General features: G+C 43.1%; 1 protein-coding gene across 4 annotated transcripts in view; it reads left to right on the top strand.

Moving 5' to 3' along the window:
• Positions 1 to 26,659, top strand: part of CPVL (carboxypeptidase vitellogenic like) — a 129,640-nt gene that overhangs the window by 36,506 nt on the left and 66,475 nt on the right. For 3 of the 4 annotated variants that reach the window (XM_060632797.3, XM_078441078.2, XM_060632795.3), the window contains exons 4-9: positions 2,334 to 2,448; positions 3,414 to 3,472; positions 5,198 to 5,277; positions 11,125 to 11,191; positions 24,772 to 24,894; positions 25,423 to 25,554. In XM_060632797.3, coding sequence (XP_060488780.1) covers positions 2,334 to 2,448; positions 3,414 to 3,472; positions 5,198 to 5,277; positions 11,125 to 11,191; positions 24,772 to 24,894; positions 25,423 to 25,554 — 576 coding nt within the window. The remainder of the gene's footprint in view (positions 1 to 2,333; positions 2,449 to 3,413; positions 3,473 to 5,197; positions 5,278 to 11,124; positions 11,192 to 24,771; positions 24,895 to 25,422; positions 25,555 to 26,659) is intronic. The other variant, XM_060632799.3, reaches the window with a different exon arrangement.

The raw sequence follows: 26,659 nt of genomic DNA, 5'->3' as shown, positions 1-26,659 counted from the left end.
CTCAACTTATAAGAGAAATCCCTAATTCTTTTGAATTCTTTATGGACATTTGCAAGGGGACTAACTAGTGAAAAACTGACCAGGGAAGGTATTGGCCAAAGGTGCAAGGAAAAACACCAAACAAGCCGCTTTTCCGGTCCTCTCATTTATAGAGAGTTTATCTTAAAACCATCTATAATTCCTAGTGTTTCTTTATCACATCAATCGCTAACGTGTGCAGAACACGTATTATATATCCCACTCACTGAGCTTTTCGAAGATTAATTTTAGCCCTCACATCAACCACATGACGTAGGTACTATTACTGATCCCCATTTTACAGATGGGGAAACTGAGGTTCAGAGAGCTTGGGCATCTTGCTTAAGGTCACACAGCTAGTAGATAGGTAAGCCCAGATCTGAATCCAGTTAGGGGTAAGAGCTCACGGACTTGCATTATACTGGGCTGATTTTTAGCCCTGTATACAGCCCTACAGTCCTGCTGACCCAAGTTCCCAGTCTGACTCTGGGCTCCTACCTTTTCTCCCTGTTTCTTTAACCACAGTGATTGTTTGTACTTATTATACCTTTATCACACGTTAGGCATTGTTCCAAAAGCTTTACAAATTTTACCTCATTTAATTCCTTGATGCGGGAGAAGGGACCTCAGGGTAGACCCTCCTAGAGAGGCTCTTGTCCAGCTTACGGCTGTTCTTACCACCACCTCCCTTTCTGCAAGGCTGACTTTGTCAGACTCCTGGTGACCGGAGAGGAGAAATCCCTGTCTCACATCTGTCTTTATGGTTAGAACCCTGTGGTCAGCTCTGCTTCTAGGTTCTTGGCTGTGGTGCCCAGATCTCCTCCCCTTGCGTTAGTCTTGCCTCTGCCCACAGCCTTCTCACATCATCCGGGTAGATGGAACCAGTCCACTCAAACGTGCAAATGAAACACTGACTGCTCTCTACGTGACTGGGCTAAGTAAGAGGTTGTAGATTTCGTTCTGAGCTAAAGCAATGAGATCTTGCTTGCTAAGCCTGGCTGACTGAACATCAAATGAGCCATGACTTCCAGCCAACACTCACTGTCACATCCAACTGTGAGCCTCCCTGAAGCCACTTTGAGCTCCTTTCAGATCGCTCTGGAGGATTCACGTAGGACCTGGTGACCTCTCGTTCCCCACTCTCACATCCAGCTCTTTTCTGTGTTGACGATTTTCCTCCGCCATTTCCCTCTGTCTGTGACATTGTTCCCTGGCTCCTCTCATGGCTGGATCCATCTAGAATTCAGATCTCCTTCAACTCAGGATCTCACTCAGTCTTTCCTTGATCACCTGTGTTTAAAGGAAACACCATTCTTTTCTGCCTTCACCCACTCTCTTAACATTGCCTTTATTGCCTCTTCACACTCTTTAATCATTGGGTTTATTCTTTATTGTCTCTGTGTCACATGAAAATAGAAGCAAAAGAGAGTAAGTCTTTTTCTTTTTCTCTACTGCCAGAAACTCATTTTTCATCATCCCCACCCTGCCAATGACCTTTTCTTATTTACCTCTTCCCTGTCTCCTAAATCAATTTGTACCTTGTTTGGGGTTTTGTTACTAACTGATTCTGGGCCTATGCACTTCTTCTCAGTTCCCTCGTGTTTTTTTTTTTTAATGTTTATTTATTTTTGAGAAAGAGAGACAGACAGAATGCAAGCAGGGGAGGGGCAGACAGAGAGGGAGACACAGAATCTGAAGCAGGTTCCAGGCTCTGAGCTGTTAGCACAGAGCCCGACGTGGGGCTTGAACTCACGAAGTGTGAGACCATGACCTGAGCCGAAGTCGGATGCTTAACCGACTGAGCCACCCAGGCGCCCCACAGTTCCCTCATGTTGAATAAAGATGCTGTTGTCCTTGTGGGCACCCTCTCAATGAATGAAATCAGAAAGGCAGTTTGGGCTCCAGTGAAGCAGGTGAACTGTCACCGAGGAGGACGGGTTCTTTGTTGTGCCTCTTTGGGAACATGTTGGTCAAATGCAAGTTTAAACAGATTTACAAAATATAGCCACACCCTAGGCAATGTCTGGATCTCTAGGGGCCTACAGAGGCAAAGCTTCTATCTTCAGTGGGTTTTCTGGCTATTGGCAGGAAAAGACTGAACTGAGCAAGATAGATACCAGCATGATGAGGCAAATACTAATTTAAAACAAGAGATAACCAGCACTGTGCTTGTAATGGAGAGCAGACACTGGGGTCTGGGCAGGCTTATGAGATTTAGTCAAGGCAGTGCAAAACACAGGGTTTGGATATGTTTGCTTGGGTGTATTCTTTTGCTTAGTGCTCCGTGTGGTCATCGGCTTCTTTGTCCCCCTTAGGTACAGCCCATGGCTGCTCCAGTAGTTCTCTGGCTGCAGGGTGGGCCAGGAGGTTCATCCATGTTTGGACTTTTTGTGGAGCACGGACCTTATATTGTCACAAGTAACATGACTGGTAAGTATTACTTGGACTCTGTTTTCCCATGGAGAGGTTTTCACCTGAAACTTACATCTGCTCCATAAAAAAAAAATTAAAGTATACACAGAACCACTAGGAATAGCTTGATAGTTCCAGATTATAAAAACACAGCTTTCTGACAATGTCTGTCCAAGAAGGAGGAGCCACCAGGCTGAGTGTCCTGGCTGGGCTGCTTTCTCCCTTGAAATCTGAGTGAAAGGTTCTAAGCTATTTTCTTGCAATCTGCTGCTGACTTAAGCAATCTGGGCTTATGAAAGCAGTTGGTATTTATTACTATTTGGGCAAGCTCTTTTGCATGAGCCTAATGGGTGGAATTGTATCCCTAATTATTCACATCAACAGAACACCGTATGGCTCAGTAGGATAAATGGTCAGATATCCTGGAAGCAAGATGCTGTGGGTGGAGACAGGGGTGAAGGAAGGGGCGGAGGAACCACATCTGGTTGTAACCCTGGGTCACCTCCATCTCATTTTGGGGGTTGGGGAAGATTGTTCACTTTCCCTGGGACAGAATTTGGAGAGCGAACGACTTTGTCACTCAGGTATAAAAGAGTTGTTCTCTTTGGCATTAGAAAGGAAGAAGAGGCTTTAGAAGGACCAGACTTTAAGAATGGTTGATTGGATCAGACAGATAGGAGGTTTATGGGTTTTTTTCTAAGTGAAACAGTTGCAAGGGGTTTTGTTTCCAAACTTTATCCTAGATGGAGAAACCCTCTGGGGGTTTCTCTAGGTCCGGGAAAAGTAGAGGAGAAGAGGGGAGAAGAAAAAAGGTGCTGGTGTCTGTTCCCTACGGCACGAGGCTGAAGCAGTGTCAAAGGGACCCCAGGAGTTCATTGACACGATGGGGACGGGTGGGGCTGCTGGGCTGCTGACCAGAGCTAGGCCGTAGGTGGGCTGGTTGGTTAACGACCCACTCTCAAACCTCTTCTCTGTTTTACTAGTGAGTCCCAGAGAGTTTCCTTGGACCACCACATTTTCCATGCTTTACATTGATAATCCAGTGAGTATCCGATGGTCCTGTGAAATGCCAAGTGGGCCTCTCTTGTCTTTTTCCTTTATATAAGGTACATTTAAAAAATAAGGGAAAAGAGGGGTGCCCGGGTGGCTCAGTTGATTAAGCGACCCCCTTCAGCCTAGGTCATGATCTCGCCGTTCCCGAGTTCGAGCCCCGCGTCAGGCTCTGTGCTGACAGCTCGGAGCCTGGAGCCTGTTTCGGATTCTGTGTCTCCCTTGCTCTCTGCCCCTCCCCCACTCACACTCTGTCTCTGTCTCTCTCAAAAATAAAAATAAACGTTTAAAAAACATTTAAAAAAAAAAAAATAGGGAAAAGAAACAGGTGTAGGGTTTTCTTTATAAAACAGAATTTAATCTCTTAAACACCATCTGAGATGTCGTTTTTCCAGCATATATCATTAAATCTGAGTTTGGAGGAATTTTACTTGCTACTTTCTCTCCTCTCATTTTTAATCTTATGAAAGATTTTTTTCTTAATTTTTTCTTTTTTCTTAAAATATTTTTTTTCTTTCATTTTTAATCTTATGTCCTGTTCACTGAATTATATCATCCAGGATAAGGGATTGGTTTCTTTCGACTGATGATCCGGCTTCCCCATATCATGGGTTATTGTTATTGTTATTGTTATTGTTATTGTTATTGTTAGAATTCCTAACATTTCTAGCAGAGTTGTAGATTTCAAAAGTCAAAGCTAGTCTCCTTCATTTATCACAGTGAGCCCCATCTGGGAGCAAAATGTGGGGTTCTCCTTTGGAAGTTCTTCTGAAATTGAGTCCAATAAACAGAAAAATAGGAGAGTAACTTTAGAGTTAGCTTCTGCAGATCAGGAGTGTCGTTGCCCCCTAACTGATTTCTCTGATTTCTCTCATGCCCCAGATGGTTCCGAGAAAACAGATAAATAGGGAGAAAAAAAAAAAGTCCAACATACTTGTTCCCTCTTTTCCCACCAAGTTTTGTCAGCCATCCTCTTTCCTCGTCTACAATTGCGTATTTCTAAAGAAGTCGAATGAAATGTCCTGTTCCCTTGTGTGTTTAGGGAAAGCAAAAACAAAAATGTTTACACCTAGTTGAGGTGCGTCCTTTATGCAGATTTTTGACACAAAATAAGTGGCAGCTTCTTCTGGATTTACAGCTTGGTTGTCTATGCGCTTCTAGGTGTAAGGAAGTGTTAGTTTCAAACTAACCTTTATTTTAAAACTTCTCTACTGAAGGTGAAGGGGGCTTAGTGGCCATATTTCTCACAAATAAAAAAAATGAAAACACACACACACACAAACTGTCTTTCATCTCCAGCCTAGAGAGTTCCTTCTTAGCAGGACAGAGCAATGCGCCCTCCAGGTTTCAGAGAGGGGACAACTTTGGGTCCTTTGATAGTGCAGCGGTGGGCGGGGGGGCAGGAAAGGTGAATGGCTCCCCTTTAAATCAATATCTGGCAGGGTCCACATTGTGGAATCAGGACAGCTCAGCCACTGACCCCAGGGCAGAGCTTTGTGCTGTTGTTTTATTTGGGGTTGGTGGAGGGGAGAGGCAAAAGGTGAAATGCAGCATTGCCCCCACCATGGGGATGGGTAAAGGCACATGGGGCAGAAATCCCAGCTCAGAGGCTTGGCCTTTGGAATAAGGTCGATTTCCTTCCCGTGTGGTATCTCCCTGAGGGCTCCGAGGCATGTGTTTCTCGGTGTTTATACCTGCTTATTTATTTCATCCTCAGGTGGGCACAGGGTTCAGTTTTACTGACGACCCCCAGGGATACGCAGTCAATGAGGATGATGTGGCACGGAATTTATACAGGTAAGAGGTCTTGGCTGTCTCTTGACCTTCTTCAGCCCAAACGTTTTTCTATTTCGATATGGAAATTCACCCAATGGTGTCAGTAGTACTGCTGGATCCTCATGGGCTAATTCTTAAAGACATAATAAGAATACGTCTACATGAGGAGCTCACACACGCACGCACACACACACACACACACACACACACGTGTATGCGTGTGCGCACATGTGCGTACACACAGTCTGCTTTTTGCTTTGTTACTTTATCACTGATAACTGTGAAAATGGCCGGCAGACTTGTTGGGATGAGCACTGGTTGTCATCTGTAAGCGATGAATTGCCAAATTCTACTCCTGAGACCAATACTGCACTATACTTGAATTTAAATAAATCAAAAAAAAACACACACAAAAAACAACAACAAAAAATGGTCAGCAAGAAAATAACAAGGAGGGCTGAAATCCTAAGGCACGATTATAATTTTGTAAAAATATCCTTTAAGAGACAACAGAAACGGAGCAGAATTACCCGACCAAAGATTATTTTCAAGCCTTTCAGCTAGGTGCCTGAGAGGATGTTGTGTGCTTTCTAACATTGTATTTGAACTTTGCATTTGCCCAGAAACAACATCTTCTTGCTCGTTTCTCTTTTTTCTCGGGACTCCTCTTTCTGTGGCCTTCAGATGCAATTTTCCCCTCTCTTGCTTCTCCTTCATGACCCCCAGGCTGAAAGCTTAGCTTGTTAGCTAGTCTCTGACTTTTTCCTTCATCTTCCACAACTATTCTTTTACTTAAAAAAAAGAAAAAAATGGAAAGAAGATGTAAAGTTGTAAGCCTGGTCAAACACTGCACATAGAATTTCTTCTTTTTTCGTACTCATATTTGCTATGGCTATTTTTAGTACTTTTTTTTTTTTTTAAGTAAGTGACCATTCTTATTTGGTCACATTTTTCCAGTCTGTAAATTGTTACTAGAGGTCAAATCTGGAATTCTTTCAGATCACTAGGGTACCACCTTATGCCCTATAATCATTTACTCACAGAACCCTAGTGGCCAGAATGAGATAACCAACTCCCCTATTTCCTAATTGTACCCGACACTCATTCTGCTGATTACTTGGTGAGCAAACCCAACCAATTGCTAAAGTGAAAGTAAATCTAATAACAAATCAGAGTTTTCTGATCTCTGACAAAAGTTTTTCATTTTATTCTTTCTCCCCAAGGCAGATGGCTAGGGAACGGAGGAAAGAGTAACTTCTGGCCTTTCTTCCTGAGACATTTCTTTCTGTCTTCTCTGCGGACCCAGAAAACAAATATGGCTGTTGTTTTCTACACTTTCTTTCTTTTTTTTAAATTTTTTATTAAAAAAAATTTTTTTTAACATTTTATTTATTTTTGAGACAGAGACAGAGTGCAAGCGGGGGAGGGGCAGAGAGAGAGGGAGTCACAGAATCTGAAGCAGGCTCCAGGCTCCAAGCTGTCAGCCCAGAGCCCCATACGGGGCTCGAACTCACGAACCATGAAATCATGACCTGAGCCGAAGTCGGACGCTTACCTGACAGAGCCCCTCAGGCACCCCTGTTTTCTACACTTTCATTTGTCATTTGTCCCATTATTTTGTCGCTTCCATTCTGTGTCCAGGGGCATGGCTAGGACCCCACACTTCTGCTTCCAGGTACATTGGGTCCTGGGAGCAGATTAGCCAGATTTCCACAGGATTCCCCCTCCTCTGCCCCTAGCTCAGACACCTCCTCTTTCCCTATAGACACATAATCATGATGGCTGTCCTTACAAGTTTACTCAAGTGCCATGAGCAGTGACTGTGTGCTCTCATTTTTCAGATAGAACACCTACTTCTCCCCTTATTCCTCCCTGCCCTCTCTGACCCTCTTTTGGTTTAAATCCAAACAAGCTCAGTTGTTTAACTAGCAAACACCCAGAGGGCGGAGGTTCTGTGATGAAGAAATGCATCAATCCCCTCTAAGCCAGAGCATGCAATCCGCCATTCTTTTTCTGTCTCTTCTTCCCCTCCCCCAAAGATGGTTACAGCTTCCATTTGACCCTCCGTGTGGATGTATACTGCTGACATGTGGTACATCTCCTCTTAGATGACATGTAAAGAGAACCTATTTCAAAGCATCCATTGTTTATAGCTGTTTTAGTTCTTTTTGCTTCAGGCTCTTAGAACTGGAAAATAGCTAATCAAGGGTAGTGCAGAAAACTGATTTCAGCTGTTTCCTTTATAGTTTACACTATTTGTTTCCCTTTGTGACTACATTCTTCTCTCCAGCTCTCCAGATGGGTGTTTGGAATAAGAAGGTCGCTTTGAAACCCATAAACGTAGGTTTAAAGAGTAGACCTTCTTTTTCTCCTTTTGAAAACCATCTTTTTTTTTTTTCCCACTGAAAAACCCATTCCTTCTGACTATTAATAGTCCGTGCCTATAAGGAGTAGACTCCTAAAGAGGCATTTGACATTCACACTTAGGCTGCCCTTGTGTGTGTTTGTTTGGAAGCAAAGGCTTTTTACTAACCAGACATTTAAATATTCGATTTTTTTTTTATTTGGAACATGCTATTGAGCCACAATGCCCCTCTGATTTAGGTAAAATAAATAACTAAATATACTAAAGAATAACAAATTTACTAACTTTGATCTGGAGTGTATGGTCTGGTACCATTCCCCTTCTACCACTGTTTATCGATTGCCTGCTATGTGCCAGACATTGTCCCTGATGCTGGTAATAGAGTAGTCAACAAGCTCCCCTAGTCCTTGGTCTGGTGCTTACCCATCTTGAGCGTGCCTGAAGTTAGTTTCTTAGCAGCCAGATGGAAACGGTACTACCATTCTATTCCACCTGCCGTTTTGTATGGGAAATAATATCAATTGCTAAAACGTGTTTCATAACCATGTGACTATGAAACTGGTTTCACATATTAAATGAGAACACTGGACGGAGCAGATCATGGCCCGGCCATAGTGGGGGTGGAATGAAGGTGAAGGATGGCTGCCCGTATGCCACTGCTGAACAAAACTGCCAAGCTTCTTGGCACTGTGCTTATTTCAGTCAAACTGTTACTGACAAAAGCTCCCCCTTGTCTGGCCTTTGTTGGCATGGAACTTTTGCTTAGATTGTTTTAACTTCTTTTTAACGTCTTGTGTTCATTATGCCTCTGACTCCATTAGACCTCTCCAAATTCTCTAGTGCATTATCATTTCCATCTACCTGCTGTGGCCCAAACCTACCAGCTTCCCTTTTTACAAAATGTATCTGAGGAATAATTTCTTTCTAGTCATTTTCCCCTGCGAGGTAGATTTCTTCTTCTTGTCCTTCAGTGTAACTTTCTACCACCAGATGGCCTTTGACTAAAATTCTAGCTGTTAGCGAAAGCCCCTGGCACAATGCTAGCAATGTTGCCAAATGGCATCGTCTGGCAGAGGCAAGCTTCCTGCGACAGCGAGCTCTTGTGACTGTGCGTGGACAGCGAGCTCGTGTGACTATGCACATACACACACGCATGCGTGCAAATGTGTGTCTAGCATGTATTATATATTTTAGCAATTCTGCTTCTAAATTTGAAATTTTATGTAGGCGTGATTCTAGATTGTATTTTTGAGCAAACCCTCACCGTGGAATAAGAATTACATAGAGTTGACTAAGACACAGTTAAACAAGCAAATGGCATATGTAAATCTAACTTACTAAATTGACTTTTTTCTTCCTTCACTCCCATTTAAGAAAGATCTACCAGGGCGCCTGGGTGGCTCAGTCGGTTAAGTGTCTGACTTCAGCCCAGGTCGTGATCCCATGGTTCGTGGGTTCGAGCCCTGCGTTGGCTGACAGCTCAGAGCCTGGAGCCTGCTTCAGATTTTGTGTCTTCTTCTCTCTCTGCCCCTCTCCTGCTCATGATCTGTCTGTCTCTCAAAAATAAATAAGCTTTAAAAAAAAAAAAAAGACCTACCAAAGGCTCAGATTAGCCAAATTTTTGTTCTGATCCTCTTGTGGTGTTAAAACTGTAACTTCCTCAAGTGGAGAACTTGGAAACTTCAGCCAGAGAATCCTGGCATTTTCAAGCTAGAAGTAACCTGGAAGGTTAGCTCCTTGAATTAAGATTGCCAGATGAAATACAGAATGCCTAGTTAAATTTTAATTTCAGATAAATAATGAATAATTTTTATAAATCTAAGTATGTCCTATGTAATATTTGGGTCATAGTTACGCTAACACATTATTTGTTGTTTATCTGAAATTCAAGTTTAATTGGACGTCTTGTATTTTTATTTGCTAAATCTGGCAACCCTAACAACTTTAACAGATTCTCCAAGGAAATAAACTTTAAGCCAAAGCACGAGGCTTAATTGAGATTTACTATGTTAAACTGTCTATTGCCATTCCAACTAGCAGGAAGAGAGAAGAGAAATAGTTTTTAGCCTGAAGGTTGGCGAGGGAAGGGTAGAAAATAAACTCCTATTTTTATCTCTACGCTAAAGCCATCTCATTGCCAGAACAAACATGGAAGCTATATAGTGCAGCTTCCCAGATTTAGTTGCTACAAAGGCTTTACTTACTGTAAATAATAAATACAGAAATACACCAAAACTCTACAGTGGTCTTTCATGATGGATTTCTATGGAGCCTTTGCAAATTAAGTGCAGCCAGACCCGGCAGTGAGCAGTGATCATAATGACCCAGTTTTGCCTCTCTGTAACCCTTGAACTTTCTCCTCCTCCTGGTTTTGCAGGGCCTCCTTCCTTGCCTTTCATCTTCACTGGATGGTTCGTGGCTTTTAGTCCCTCAGCAGGAAGCTGGAACAAAGCTCTGCCTGACTTCTCAGACAATGCAATCTGGGTCAAAACACTGATAGAGCTTCTGAATTCCACAAGTTTTGTTTCCTTTTTGAAAGATTTGGTCAAGTAGAGAATCATTCAATAATCTACCCTTTTCTTGCTTATGATGAAACAATTTCTGGAGTCTGTTTAAATCTATTTCAGTAGAACTCATTGAAGTGGCTATTGGCATTCTTTAGTAAGTGTGATTTTTTTGGAGCCTAGATGCCACTGTACTGTTAGTTCTATATCTGGCCATTTGGTGGTTTTCTTTTAAATTATGGTCATTTTACAGCCTTTTTGTTCTTTGGTTATTAAAATACTGAAATTGTGGGACCCCCCTCCAATAAAAATGTTCAGCGTTCCTCACAGGAAGATGTTGGTAAGCAAGTAACATTCTCATTACTTCACCAGAAACCCAGGTTAATGGGGTCATAAGGCTTGCAGAACTACCTCTAAGAATTGCTGTAGGGGGACCTGGGTGGCTCAGTCGGTTAAATGACCGACTTCAGCTCAGGTCACGATCTCACAGCTTGTGAGTTCAAACCCTGCTGACAGCTCAGAGCCGGGAGTCCGCTTCGGATTCTGTGTCTCCCTTTCTCTCAGCCCCTCCCCTGCTCATGCTCGGTCTCTCTCTCTCTCTCTCTCTGTCTCAAAAATAAATAAACATTAAAATTTTTTTTAAGAAATTGCTGTAATAATAGGTGAAAGCCTGTATCACTTTGCTCAAGGGTACCCTCAACAGCTAGAAGATCTAGGTTGGTAACCCAGAGATTTGGAAACCTGCCCAGAGTGTTGATGTCCCCTTGTCTCAACCTCTTAGTATCCTAAAGTAAGCCCACAATTATTTTCTAACCATCCACAGTATGGAATGTTACATACGTGACATTTTGAAAATAATGCCTACAGGAGCTCACAGCCTAATGGCCTCTTCCTTCAAATGTGAAACTTACCGTCAAAAGGTTAGTTTTGGTAGCATAGCATTAAGCTTTTTTGATTCCATGTGATTTTTTTTTATTGTTGTTCTTCTTCTTTTTGCAGTGCACTAACTCACTTTTTCCTGTTGTTCCCTGAATATAAAAACAATGACTTTTATGCCACGGGGGAGGTAAGTTGAAGTCCTGTGTTCTTGTGTGCTTCCAATATCCTCGGGACTGAAGTACGGTGACTCATGCATTCAGTATGTACATACACGTACACAAATATATATTAACATTAATTCAGCCCGTATTCAGAATTCTCTAATTATCCCCCAAATGTTCTCTAGAACCCCTTTTTTTTTAAATAAATATAGGGCTCAGTAAAGTTTTGTATATCACGATGGTCTCAGTCCCCTGACATATTGTTGTGGTTGTCTCATAATGATGATTTTGAAGAGTGTAGGCCAGGTGCCCTGTGGCATGTCCCATTTCTGAATTTGGCTGATTCTTTCCTCAACGCGTAGATTCAGTGAAAACATTTCGGCAAGAACATGACACGGGTGATGAGTGAGCCTCCTATCTTATCCCGTCAGGAGGCTCGTAATATCAGTTTGTCTCATTATTGGCGATGCTACACTTGGTCACTTGGCCCAGGTGGTCTCTCCCAGATCTCACCGTTGGAAAGGCACCTTTTTCTCTTGAAATTAATAAGTAGCATGAGACCATGTGGAAATCTGTTCCCTCCAGATCTGTCACCCCGTAGTTTTCGCATTCATTGATGATTCCTGCCTGAATCCGTCATTCCACTGGGGGGTTGTAAATGGTGATTTTTTTTGGGGGGGGTCTATCTTCCTATAGATGTCATCTAGTAGTCTTCTACAGAGAAGATCTTCCCCTTTTCTTCTTTAACTCTATTTTTTCCCTAGGCTGATTATGTTACAAGTTTTTTAATTTTTTTTATGTTTTATTTTATATTTGAGAGAGACAGAGTGCAAGCAGGGGAGGGGCAGAGAGACGGAGACAGGATGTGAAGCATGTTCCAAGCTCCGAGATGTCAGCACAGAGCCTGATGCAGGGCTCGAATTCACTAGAAGGGATATCATAGCCTGAGCCGAAGTCGGACGCTCAACCGACTAAGCTACCCAGGCCCCTCTACGTTACAATTAAAAACAATTTTTTTTTACGTTTATTCATTTTTGAGAGACAGAGAGAGACAGCACGAGCGGGGAAGGGGCAGAGAGAGAGGGGGACACAGAATCCGAAGCAGGCTCCAGGCTCTGAGCCATCAGCATTGAGCCTGACGCAGATCTCGAACCCACGAACCATGAGATCATGACCTGAGCCGAAGTTGGATGCTCAACCGACTGAGCCACTATATGCTACAATTTAACATACAGTTAAGTTCACTTGCCTAGGTTGGCTTCAGTTTTAGGGTTTGCTTTTTTTTTTTTCCATCCAGTTAAATTTAAGGTTATTTTAAACACGTAGAGCAGCCAATACTTTGGGAGCCCAGGAATCCCAAGGTGCTAAGAACACCACTGTGAACAAAACAGAACAATTTCCTGCCTTCATACATTGTAGAGGCGAAGACAGTGATAAGTGAAGAAATACATATGCGCTATGCGTCAGGTGGTGATGAGTGTCATGAAGAAAGATGAAGCAGGTGGGGGTTGCAGAGTGGTGCAGGTGCTATCCTGGATACTAGAAAGGCTCTCCGGTAAGGACACAACTGGGCAGAGTGCCGAGACCAGTAGATGCGGACTAGTAGATGAGACTAGTAGAGTGATAGCTGCGGTTATCTTAGAGAAGAACTTTCCTGGAAGGAGGGATAGCAAATGCCAAGACTCTGAGGTGGGGACAGGCTTGGTGTGCTCAAGGAATAGCACGGGGCCACTGTAGAAGGAGCTGAGAAGGGAGAGGCAGACGGATCACATAGGCCCATGGAAGGTTTTGGACTTTATCCCAAGGGTGATGGGAAATCGTTGAGGGGTGCAGTGTTCGCTGAAAGAGTAGTTAGAATCACATTCGATTCAATTCAGCACTCATATATCGAGTGACTACGGTGGCTGAGGCATTGGACACGTATTGGAAATTCAGCCATTAATAAGACATTGAGCCTACCCTTAGTCTGAAAGCCTGGCAATAGGTAAAATACTGAATGAAAAGGACGATTAGAGAAGTGGCTGGAAAGACAGCACAAGGAGAGTGCCAATAGCTTACTTCTCTCAGTATGGGATCCTCAGGAAAGGCCGGACAGAAGAGGAGACAATTAAACCGGATTTTGAAAGATGCGTAGGGGTGGGTTAGTCAAGGATCTTTTGCTTATAAGTGACAGAAACCCTATTCAAAATGGCTTCAGTAAAACGGGATCATGGCTGTGTCTGGGTGCTCAAAACGTTGACATCAGGAATTTCTCTCTTGATCTATTCACTTGACTTTGTACTGCGCTAGTTTCATTCTAAGCTATGTTTTTTTCACTGGTAGCCTTGAACCTCTACCCCATCCTCATGTTCTAAGCATAACCTATCAGCTCAACTTTTCTTCCCCAATAATTCCACTATATTCCTGAATCTCATGTGACCCATTTGGATCCCATGCCTGTTCTAGAACTACTAACTGGGGTCAAGGGGATGGACATACACGTTGGCCATAATGGTGCCTGAGGCCCACCCAGTGCCCTGGGAAGGGTGGGATCACAGTGAGGCCCTCCGCCTCTGAATCACAAGGCCTGAGAGTGGGAGATGGGTGGTGCACCAGGGAAGACCCCAGTGACGATACTAGAGGAAGGGCTGGAAGGATGCTGGATAAGCTCAAACCACAGAGGTCCACCGTAAGGGAGACAAGGTGAAAACAGTCTCAGTTTTTCCAAGGAAATGGCAAGTTAATGGAACCAGGAACTTCCTCATCTTCTGCCTGCGTTCTTCTCTATTTGGAAAGGATATTCTAACTGTTTGGCTTACTCCACTTACATCTTTTTAAAGCCAGCTATCTGGTCAGGATTATTTAGGATCTCTACCAGTAATTCCCTGCTGGTCCTTGACTTTTAACCCATTTCAGAGGCAAGTGGGGCAAAGGGGCAGGAAGTGATGCCTCTGTCATTTTGGAAGCCACCCTGAAAAATTCCCAGTCTCCACCTCCGCCAGAAGAGCGATCTGCTTACTGTGTAATTCCTGCCTTGCAAATAATGTCGTGATGCTATTAACCATGAAGTTGGACTTTCAGCAAAGCTGCCCAATTCTGGGTGAGAAATTTGTCCATTTCACGTCTGCCCGGTGGTTTCATGCATGTAACTGAATGTGTGTAGGAAAGGACAGTTTTCTTTTTTACACTCTTGGCTGCCAGGATGAATACTTTTAAGGAAACCTGTGCCTTTCGAGTGATGAAGGAAGATGTGAACGAGGGCAGGCAGGAGCTGGGATGAGATGCAGTCACCAGACAGCAACATTTTCATAGGGGCTACACGGGATATGTTAAATCCAGGGCCACATCTCTTTCTAGAAGGAAGAGCACTAAATAATAACACCTTGGTGGTTTGTTTTATTAGAATGCTGTGTTTTTCCAGTCTAGTTTGTTCCATCTGGTCTTCTGTTTTAAGGTTAGGAGGCAGAATGGAAAAGTAGTTCTGGGTTAATAATCAGGGGACCTGAGATTCATTGCTGGCTTTGCCTCTCTGGGTGATTCCAAGCGAGTTCTTTAACCTCTCCTGGCCTCTGCTTTTCATCTTACAGTCGGAGGGCTTGGCTTTTCAATTAGATCACTTTCAGGGATATTTTGCTTTACTAGATGTTCAACCGTAGTTACCTAGATGTACTCTTATAGCATCTGTATACAATTGCAATTTTAATGTAATACCCACCCTCCTTCTCTCCACCCCTCCCCCAAAAAAAACCGTTGCGATAGATTTTTCAAGAAAGGGAAATCCTATCTGTTCAGAACTTTTAATTTCCTCACACTGTTCAGGAGGCTGAACAAACAATGCCACTAAAGTAGCAGGATCGTGATTGAAAAATAAATGAGTAAACTCAGAAATGCTTCTCTGGGGCTCCTGGGTGGCTCAGTTGGTTAAGCGTCTGACTCTTGGTTTTTGAGTCAGGTCATGATCTTATGGCTCGTGGGTTCGAGCCCCGTGTCGGGCTCCACCCTGACAGCACAGAGCCTGCTTGGGATTCTCTCTCTCCCTTTCTCTCTCTTCCCCTCCCCTACTCTCTCTTTCTCTCTCTCTTAAAATAGATAAACTTAAAAAAAAAGAAAAGGTTTTCTCCTTTTCAGCGCAAATGTACTGGACCTAAATATCCTTTCCATTTGCGTACTATGAGTGAGGGGTATAGCCTGATCTCAAAAGGTCTGGGGCAGCTGTTCAGCACCCTGAATTTGGTGCAAGAGAGTCTGGAAGTAATAACAATACCTACTGAATAGGATTGTTTTGAGCATCTAATTAGATAATCCTCCTCAAATATTTAATGACGTGATGGCTGTGGTGAGTACCGAATACACAATGACTGTTATTACCGTTCATGGTGAAAAGCTGGATTAATACATTGTGGCTCCAAAGCATATGACCTAATGTATGTAGACAGGGCCTGAGATATTTTAAAAGTTCTGCTCACGTCTTTCTGGGAAGTGGCATTGTCTCTCCTGTTATTTTGAAATCATCTTCAAAAGAAATAGTTTGTTTTGTCTAAACAACGATGGTGGGGCTTAGAAGATGATATTTGAAAGTTTGGGATAGTAGCGAAACGTGCCAGGACCGACCCAGGCCCCCTGCCACTGCCGTGTGGACCATGGCGAGCCCACAACCAGGCATACTGTGGGATCTGCAGGCGGTACGATCCAGAAGGAAGAACCGCCTTGTCTCCTTCCCTCCTTCTCTCCATTTCGGCACAGAACACCAACTGGAATTAATTTTCTCTAAAGAGAGACAAATGTGTCTGTAAATCACCCTCCTCAAGGCATGAAAAAAATGTACTTCAAAAAGAGAAACAAGCTGCATTTAATTCACATAATTAACTTTCTTTATAAGGGTTATCCTTTCTGAGCCAGTAACTATTAGTGAGATTGCTCTTGTTCTTGAGGTACAGACTCACTTGAGAATCCTCTCAAGTGTACGTGGGCCCAGCTAGAAGTTAAAGCAAAACAGCCCTCACTGGAAGGCAGGAAGGTGGCGGCGGGAGGAAGGGGGACTGCCCATTGTTCTCTGAGCGTGTGGCTTTGCGTCCTCTCCCTGGAAAGATTCCGTGCCTATGGGTGGTTGTGGCAACGAATGGGGAGCGTGTCCAAAATGGCAGAATATGTGGTTACAACTGAGCATCTCTCCCTGATCGGGAGGAAGGGGCCAAGTTGCCTCAGAGGCAATTTTGCAACCATAGTTAATGTGAGGGCCAAATAAAGGCAAAGCTTTGAAGCTATTTAAAAATTAGTGAGCTTAATAGGATACTTTATCTTCATCTGCATGAGTGAAGTCCTGCTGGGATCATGGAATCTGACAACATTTACTGGAATCATCATGGTCCACCGGGTTCGGGTTGCAGGCTCCCAGTAGGTGGGAGCCATGTTTGTGTAATGTGTTTCCTACACTACTAAGCAAAGTGTTTGTTGAATGTTACAGAGCAGCCTTGTGCAAGGTTGTTGCTGGACAAAATAAAAATATTGATGATATTTCTCACCAGTTTCTTTTCATCTCCCTTCCATCGCCCCTGTCTCCCTGCTCTGTGTCCCAGGCCTTGAGAACCCTCCTTTCTACTCCTTTATTTTCCAGGTCCATCCGGTACCCTACCTCCCACCCCCAGCCTCCCTTTCTTTCCTTGGCTATATTGTGCTCAGGTCCTGTTTCTCCATCATGACTATTTTGTTCCTCTCCCCCTTTCTGACTTGCCATCAGCGCACTGTCCATTAGAAAGGATCTGATAAATTAAACTTACTCTCAACATGCTTGTATCTGAATAGAAGGCATAGTTGTAATCGGGGATTTTCCAGCACTGATATACAAACAAGGAGCGGGAGAGAACTATTCTGCAGGCCCACACCAGTATCCTTTTAGCCCAGGCTTGAATCTGGCCGCCAGAAGGAGGCCTTCAAGAGTCTATAGTTCACTAGTTTTATTTGTAGCTCTTATTTGAGAAGACTGAGAGTGGATTGTAGGGCAGGCATGGGGCTAAGCACTGTTTTATGTATGTCATAGCAACCCTCTGAAGCTGGCACTATTCTTATCATCCCCATCATACAGTTGAGATGACTGAGGCTTGGAGAGGCGAGGTAGGTCTTACCAAGGTCACTCAGCGAGGATTGGGACTAAGCAGCTGGATTCCGGAGCCCAAAGACTGTAGACAAGAAACTGGCTAAAGATTGGAACCCTGCTTGTGTAGATGCTGTCTGGAGCCTCAAAACCTCCATCGCTAAGACCTGCCTCTTCCAGAAAGCAGGTGCACTGTGCGTAGAGGGGAGTCAACATCCCTTCCCTATTTCGTGCAGAATGTCTAAGGGTTATCAACCTTATACAAACATAAAAGAAGTTCCCTGTCCTTTTGCACGTTTCTGTCTTTCTGGCGAAGGCTGAGTTTTAATCGTAAAGACTTAGCTTTGATCATAAAGTTTTATGGAGTAAATGAAAGTTTCAAGTGATATAAAGGCTTGAAGTCCGTGGAATGCAATTATTTATTAAAGCTTGGAACTTGCTGAATTTTATTAGATGACATCCAAGCCGCTTTAACTCTTGAGCTCATGACAAATGTCTATTTTCAGTTATGGTCATGTGACCTGCCAATATTTCTTTTAGAATTGAAAATGAATTTGTGACTTAGAACTGGAAGTTTGTACCTTTTGGCCTCCTTCCCCCAACTCCCCCTCCCCCAAATCCTCTGCTTCTGGTGACCACAAGTCTAATCTCTTTTTCTTTGTTTTCTGTGTGTGTGTGTGTGTGTGTGTGTGTGTGTGTGTTTTAGATTCTACATGTAAGTGAGATCATACACTGTCTTCCTTGTCTGACTTATTTCACTTAGCATAATGCTTTCAAGTTCCATCCATGTTGTCATAAATGGTTGGCTTCCTCAGTTTTCATGGCTGGATAATATTCCATTGTATGTATGTAACACAACTGCTTTCTCCATTCACCCATCGATGGACACTTCGGTTGTTTCCATGTCTTGGCTGTTGTAGATAATGCTGCAGTGAACATGGGAGGGCACAGCTATCTTTTCAAATTAGTGTTTTGGTTTTCTTTGGATATATTTTCCAGAACTAGAATTGCTGAATCATATGGTAGTTCTGTTTTTTATTCTTTGAGGCACCTCCATACTGTTTTCCATACTGGCTGTGCTGGATTCTTTTTTTTTTTTTTTTTTTTTTTTTGAGAAGCATCCTTTGAATACAAAATAAGAATATATCATTTGGAAGGCAGCATAGCGTGTACCTTTGCATAAGTATGTGACCAAGAGATACAGATCAAGATGTTTTTCTTATGTGTCTATTCCTAGAGATTCTACATTTCTTTTAAGCTCATTTTGCAGAACAATAGATGTTTAGATAAAGTCATAGTCTTGTTGGGAGCCTTCTTTTATTCTTTTTGCCCTTTTCTTTTTTAAATTTTTTTTTAACGTTTATTTATTTTTGAGACAGAGAGAGACAGAGCATGAACAGGGGAGGGGCAGAGAGAGAGGAAGACACAGAATCTGAAACAGGCTCCAGGCTCTGAGCGGTCAGCACAGACCCCGACGCGGGGCTTGAACTCACAGACTGTGAGATCATGACCTGAGCCGAAGTCAGACGCTTAACCGACCGAGCCACCCAGGCGCCCCTCTTTTTTTTTTTTTTTAATTGCAGCAGTGTGGTCTGGAAATTAGATGACACATGGTCTAGAAATGTCTAAGAAGTTGTACAGATTACCACAATACCGAAGTTCCAGCTTTCCCCATTCATTAATTTTCTCAACTGGCCATTTTAAGGACACATGTCTTCTCTCAGAGAAAATAATGGTCCCCAGTGAAATAAGAGTCTACCCCGAGGCCAGATGAAGTCAAGGTCCCTCTCACTCAGTCCTGTCTTCTGGGCTGCTGTATCATTTGTTACTCCATTACACTTGGGCTCTTCCCCCGTTTTTGAGGTTTTTCAATGTGTGTATAAAGCTCTCTTTAAGGCATATCCCCTTATTTTCTTTGATCTCCTCCATAAGTGGGGGTGGTTCCACCAACAGTCTGTGGTTGGTGATATGCTAGAGGATACAGCACTGCTATGACTCCTTCCAGAAGGGTAGCCCGCCCTGTGTCCTTCTGGGGACACGAAGGAGTTATGACCAGCCCATAGGTGAGTTCTTCAAAGAGATGTTCATTCCAGGTGGAGTGGCTGGGGGAGCGGGGACAGAGCAGAGCAGGGGGTGCTCAACATACCAGTCCTGAGGCTGACAACTCCGCCTTTTCCACTTCCAGGCAGGGCTTAGGAACTAGGACCCGTGGACAGTGACGCTTTGTGTCCAGGCTTCGGTGTGTCTCATTTCCAAGGCCATTGCTCATTATCCTGGGTGAAGGTTCCACATGTTTTACCATAAAACGTATACCTAGAAGCAAGGCAGAGAATGAGTATAGCTGCACCTATTTTTTTTTTTTTACCTAAACTTTAGTAAGAAATGCAGACGAGAAACGCAGAGCAGCTCAAACAATAGTAACTGCTAACATATGTGAAATTTCTGCAAGAGGACGTTGTTTCCATTATAGTATTATTCTCTGACACGATTTTTTTTCTTCTAGGGGAGCTGATTTTAGATATGAAATCTTTTTTCCTCCTTTAAAAGTAACTGGGTGGCAGGGGTACAGGAAGCCTGCTGTGAATGTTGCGGGAACATGTAAGAAGGGAGGGCTGCGACGGAATACGCAATTACAAGTTTCTTTAAGTCCCTAGTTCATTGTGCTTTTACACATCTGGATAATTAACCAAGCATTACATTCTCTCTAGACTATTTTTACAAGTACAATATGCTCCCAACGTGATTTCCATTAGGCTGTTCCAAACATCCTTTAAGAACTCAGAAAGATTGCAGACTGAGATTGAAAACCACTGTTCAGCTGTGATGTTGAGACCTTTTCCTCTCGTGGGGGGAAATACAAGACTGAGAGCTGAATTCCGAGATCCTTCCGATGTAAGAGGAAAACTGGAGGCTTATTGCTTTTTTAAGCCCCAGGAATACAAGCATATACAAACACACCTTAATATCTCTGGTCCTCCTTGTCAGAGCCGAGCTCAAAATATGGTCACCATGGGAAAACGTGAGCCACACAACAACGGTGCTGGAAACTGCAGCTTGAAGCTTTTTTAAATATTAGGAAGGAATAATAAGGGCGGACTAAAATCCTGACGTGTCGATGGCTAACCTAATTTGAGTGATTGTGTTAGAAGAATACCTTTGTCTGGCTGAGGTCCTCATTCGAGGGTCACTGCTGAATTCTGAAACAATATATGTTCAGATAGTTAGTGGCCACGCTTTTCCTCTTTTCTTCTTTTATAATCGCTTTGATGCTGTTTCGAGCTTTTATGAGGCCAGGGTCTGATCTGCTGGTAGAAGGTTAGTGCTAATTCACAGGCTTTAGGAGCTTCACCGGCCAGCTGCTGCCCACATTGATGAACACCAGCAAGAGATCAGAGAAACCACAGGGCTGATAGTTGTGCTGGTTGTTGTTCCCATCGTTGTTATAGGCAGGACTCAGAACAAAAGAAACAAGAGTTCATAAAATTACAGGATTGCGACTGGAAGTCCTAAGGGCCATAGAGTTCATTTCTAATAGGTGAACAAACCTAAAGTCTCTCCCCAAAATATACGTCTCTATTCTATTTAAAATACATCCAGAAAAGAGAAAGCTGGGTAAATAAAACATTTGATTTATTGTCTGGTTGTCTTTGAAAGTGCTGTGGTGGTCAGAGATCGTTAAATTGAGAAATAAATGATTTGGGAAGAATAAACTAACCCGATCTTGCAAAATAAATAAATAAATAAATAAATGTCTCCACAAGGAGAGTGAAAATAATTGAAATTTCATTATAATGTTTCAGTGTCTGTTTTCCATAAAATAATCCCATAATTGTCTACTGTGTGACAGCCTGAGCCACTCAACCAATGGAATGATTAATGAAAACAGCAGTGAAGGATTTGTCACACTGACACAGGGCACGGAAGTGTGTGATAGTCATTAGAAAGCAAAAATGAGATAAACATCATCGTTAGGAGAGCAGATGTGGACTGAACAGTGAGGAATCTGTTTTAGACATGGTTGTAGAACTACCCGTGTTTTCTTTGAATGGCCAACTTAGCAAGCTTGTAGGGGATGAACCCAGGGCTGAGCCCCAGCTTGGGAGACCATAGACTCATAGTCTATTCCAGGACCCTTGACTGAAATGTGATTTGATATGAGAGATGGGAGATGTGGAGGCAGCCAAGCCTAGATGAAATTCCAGCCAGGCACATGATTGAAATGCATAGACTCTTGCTTTCATCGTTTTAAAACATAGGAAGATAATGTTAACTGTCAGGTGGCTCAAATTAAAGTGGGGGAGGTAGCCTATTCATAGTAGATCATAGTAGATGCTCAGAAATTGAGTGGATGTTCCTTCTTAATTTCCTGCCTGGATATATCCCAGATACACATGATGGTCACGGGGGGGGGGGTGGTGGAGGGGGAGGAAAGGTGCCATAAAAATGTGGCTGTTTTCGCCTAAATTTGTCATCACCTTCAATAGAGCAATTTAAAGTACACGCCCTTCCATCTCAGAAAGAGCGAAAGAGATGTTCTATCGCTAGGTCTTATAACAAGACAACTTAAGGGATGACCTCCAATAGAGAAAAAATGTTTAGCAGTAATGACAGGTTAGTCATTCATTTCTCAAATGTGTCTTCATGGTCCTACTATGTGCTGGGCAAGGTACACCTTGTGAGAATGATAATCCATGAAATGGTAGACTTTGCCCTATCACATTAAAAAAAATTTTTTTAACATTTATTTATTATTCAGAGACAGAGAGAGACAGAGCATGAGCATGGGAGGGGCAGAGAGGAGGAGACACAGAATCCGAAGCAGGCTCCAGGCTCTGAGCTGTCAGCACAGAGCCCAACGCAGGGCTTGAACTCACAAACCGGGAGGGCACGACCCGAGTCGAAGTCGGACGCTTAACCAACTGAGCCACCCAGGCGCCCTTGCCCTATCACATTTGAGTCAAGTTTTCTGTAATATTTTTTCAAAAAGAAAGCATTAGCTTTACGAGTTTTGTGTTGTATTCATTTTCGTGCCTTCTCAAATATCTACTGTGATGCCTTTGACAGAAGAGTTGCCTAATAAACCATTACTGAATGAAGACTGTACAATACAGGTTTACCACTGAAACGATTACTCAAGGAAATTTGGCCTCTTTTGTTCACCTTACAGAAATTATATTCGATAAATGTTCACTTATTGTTCCTCACAAGAGAATATAGCACTTTTGGGCAGCAAACCGCATTTCGGGCATGTAAACACATCTTCTTATTACCACAAGGACTCTAAAATGTGCTCATGGTTATGAATGGATACGTTGTTTTGAGTCAATACTTTGCCTAAATAATTACTACTCCACAGAGGTCTGCATCAGTGAGGAGATCCTGTACAAATTACGCAGATTATGTAATTGTATCATACCTTGGAAGGAGTGTCAGTTTGGGAGTAGGTCAGGGCAGGTTTGATTCTGATTCTGCCACTTAACATCTCTGAGCCTCAATGCCCTCGTATTGAAATGGGAGTAATGGCATCTCCAGCATGCGATTACGGTGTAAAATTAATAGAGCTCTCGGGGGCTCCCAGCCTTTGAACTGCAGACCCCTGCAGAGCCTTGGAAATATTACAAAGGGTCTGCAGACTCATAAGTACCCACATGATGCCTTTAGTCTATTTTGAACACATATGCATTCGCGTTTTTCAAATGCAAGTAAGTTAATTCAAGACCATTCATTCGATGACTGTTTACTGAGCACTAACAGATAAACAGCATCAGGAACAGGGGACATACTAACCCACAAAACAGACGTGGAGCCCTGTGTTCGTGGATCTTTGGTTCTAGTGTGGGTGGGAGAATAACGATGCACAAGATGAATTAGTTGAAGTGTATAGGAAAGTGAATAGGGTTCAATGAAAACATAGAGAAAAGAAATATAAAATGTCAAAAAAAGGGGGTGTCCAAATTTTAGAGGAAAAGCATCCCTAGAAGGCTTCACTGAAGGAAGTAGGGGAGTTAACCATAAGGACACTGAGGGAAGAGTATTCCAGGTGGTGGGAACAACTAATGCAAAGGCCCTGGTGGAAGGGGCCAGTATGGATCACAGTCATAATTATGGTCTAAGACGGGCTGGAGAGGAATGAGCAAAAAGGTAGCAGGGGATAGTGTTAATGAAGTGACTAGATCATGCCAATCCTTATGCCTCCAAAAAAGCACTTTTGCTTTTACTCTGAAGGAGATGAGAAGTCATCAGAGGGTTCAGATTTATGTTTTAGTAGACCACCATCTTGAAAATAGACTGGATGAGGGGAAGGACAACAGCGGGGACAGGGGGTGGTGGTTAGGCCACTGCAATAATCCAGGCAAAAGAGGAGCAAACCTGGAGCAAGGTGATGAAATATGGGTATGTGAAAACACCGGATCCTGGACCTATTTTGACAGAATAGGTGCAATTGACAAGGCTCGCTGATGAACTTTTGTGGGGAGAGAGAGAGAGTGTGTGTGGCGGGGGGGGGGGGGGGGGGCGGGGGGGAAGAATGGCACCAAGATTTTTGGTCTAAGCAGTCAGAACAGAGTTAATAATAGAGAGGCTGTTGGAAGGCTTGGGAATTAGAGCTTCATTTTGAACATATGAAGTTTGATATTAGACATGAAGGTGGAGATGGTCCAAAAGGAAGCTTTTTAATGTAAAAAATACAAAACAATTTTTTTAAATCTCCCTGAATAGTAGCTTTTGTCAGCATAATCTAAAAGCAGAATTATAATGTTCGCATCCACAAAATATTTTAAAATTGGAAAAGAACTTTGTACTTGGAAAGGTTGGAAACAGAGATAGTTGTCAAGTGACAATTTCAGTAGCCAATAAATACTACTTTCCTTTTCCTCTTGCTTTAATACATGTTGCTTTCAAGCTGCATCATCGTAAGTATTTTGAAATCTTAATTTTGGCCTTGGGGGTTTCTTTGTCTTTGTAAATGAAGTTTTCAATGGAGCTTTCTGGTAAGAAAGGTTCTGTGGGTGGCGGAATTGTCTTCACTGGCCCATGTTATTTTGGAAGGAAATTAGACTGTTCGCCCATTACACATCCACTTGTCATTTTTTGTGCACCTCCATGACTTGCATGTCACGGGTGCCATTTGGGATGCCAAAAGAAGTGACAGAGCTCTGTGCTATTGTGGAATTTACAGCGTAAGGTAAAGAAAATATATGGTATGTCTCATGTGGAAATACTGCTGTCTTACTTTAATGAGCTTAAACACATAATTTTATACCTTTTTTTTAATGTTTGTTTATTTTTGAAAGACAGACAGACAGGGTGTGAGCTGGGGAGGGGCAGAGAGAGAGGGAGACACAGAATCGGAAGCAGGCTCCAGGCTCTGAGCCATCAGCCCAGAGCCCGACGTGGGGCTGGAACTCACGGACCGCGAGATCGTGACCCAAGCTGAAGTCGGACGCTTAATGGACTGAACCACCCAGGCGCCCCATAAACACATAATTTTTATAGCACCAATTTGTGATGGTTCATTTTAACACCCGCCCTTCTCAGTCTTACGCAGGGAAGTACGTGCCAGCCCTTGCACACTATATCCATACATTGAACCCCGTGATGACAACGAAAATCAATCTGAAAGGAGTTGCTATTGGGGATGCGTATTCTGATCCCGAATCAGTAGGTGTCTCCTTTTTCTTTTCTGTTCTGTCCCTGAAAAGATTAAATCCCCTTTAGTCAAATGGAGGCTCCTCTTACCTTAGAGACCTAACTTGGTAGAAGGAAATAGTGTTGCCCAGTTGATTTTCTAATGATTGAAATCTTCCAATTTTTACAAAATGTTTTAAGCTGTCAACTCCCTATGTCAGCCTAGATTGGGTGTGAGTGCGAATGTGGGGCACGCACGTGTGGGTGATACGTTTGTGTGAATTTTGTGCACATGTGGGTTGTGTGTGTATGCTCGTGGTATGTGTGGGCATTGTGTGTGGTATGTGTATTGTGTATGTTTGTACGTGTTGTGTACGTGTTTGTGTGTTCTGTGAGATCTGTGTGTGTGAGTGTGTGTGTGTGTGTGTGTGTGTAATTGTCTTGCTTGGCTAATTTCAGTACCCACTCGATGAATTACAAAGGGTTATTTCATCAAGCAAGTGGGTCCCTAACTTCTCTCTTTCTCTCCGTGTGGCATTTGTGTTTCTCTTCTCTCCTCAGATCATAGGGGGCTATGCAACATTCCTGTACCAAATTGGCTTATTGGATGAGAAGCAGAGAAAGTACTTCCAGAAGCAGTGTGATGACTGCGTGAAATACATCAGGGAGGAGAGGTGGTTTCAAGCCTTTGAAGTGAGTTCTGGGGCCTGCGTTGCCCTGGAGCAATGAGAACCATCTGAGGAGGGTCCTAGAATCCCCGTGGCACTCAGGCATTTTGTTGTTGTTAGGGAAGGTCTATCTGGGATGCTGTCTGAGCTCAGGAGGCAGATGTGTGGGCTGGAAATGGAGAGAAGAACTGTCCCGGCCTCTTTGAATTTACTTGGGCTGTATTTTAAACCTTCGATCACCTTGGAGTGTTTATCTAACTGTGTCTTTCATTAACTGTTTTGATTTCTTTAAATGCTGTGTAGCCCTAAAGGCATACCCTATCACAAGGAAATCAGAAGAAAGGCTACCCAGAAAGTGGGTGCATGTGCTTCAACCTATGCTCTATCCACACACAGTGTTTCAGCTGGAGAAGTGGCCCCAGTGTGTAACAAATGTCACACGTTCCTGTGCGTCAGGAACAAAGGTTATGAAGTATAGAAACCAGCACCTTTTACAGAGGGCCATTGGTGTTTGTAAATATTGTCACATTACTTCCCCAAAGCTGAATTTGAGGATCAAATAATATGGGTATATTCCTCACCCTTTTTGTTGGGGGGAGAGTTATTTCAAATCTGAGACTGTATACTAGATAGTAAGACATTCGGGGTTTTGTTTGGGTTTGATTTGGTTTTGCCAGTGCACACAAAGACCGTGTATCCACAGTCTTCCTGAAGGGTTTTTGTTTTGTTTTGTTTTTTGTTTTGTTTTGCTGCTTTTGCCATAGAGCCATCATGTTTTCTACACGAGTAAACGAGGCAAGGATTGCATTTTGAGGACTTCGGTCTTTTTGTTATTGGGAGCACATCCTGTATCATTAATGCTGAGGCCTGGTATTAGCAGTCTTCTAGGCACTGAAAGTCAGCTGGTTCAGATCAAAACGAGAGACATACAAACTTAGAAGGGGGTAACAAATATAAAATGCTCCATTTTATAAGTAAGGGCGCCTGGTGTGGCTACAGAGTGTGGATTCAGAATCCTGTGCAATTGTCAATGCCAAGGAAGAGGGATCTTATGGGGACAGGGAGGGCTGCCTTTCAACTTGCGATGACTATTTTCAGTCTAGTGTTAGGCTGTCTGTTGTAGTAAGCGG

The sequence above is a fragment of the Panthera onca genome, chromosome A2, assembly GCF_046562875.1.
Source record: "Panthera onca isolate mPanOnc1 chromosome A2, mPanOnc1 haplotype 2, whole genome shotgun sequence".
Lineage (NCBI taxonomy): Eukaryota > Metazoa > Chordata > Mammalia > Carnivora > Felidae > Panthera > Panthera onca.
The sequence above is the reverse complement of the archived record's forward strand: the minus strand, read 5'-3'. Positions and strand labels throughout refer to the sequence as shown.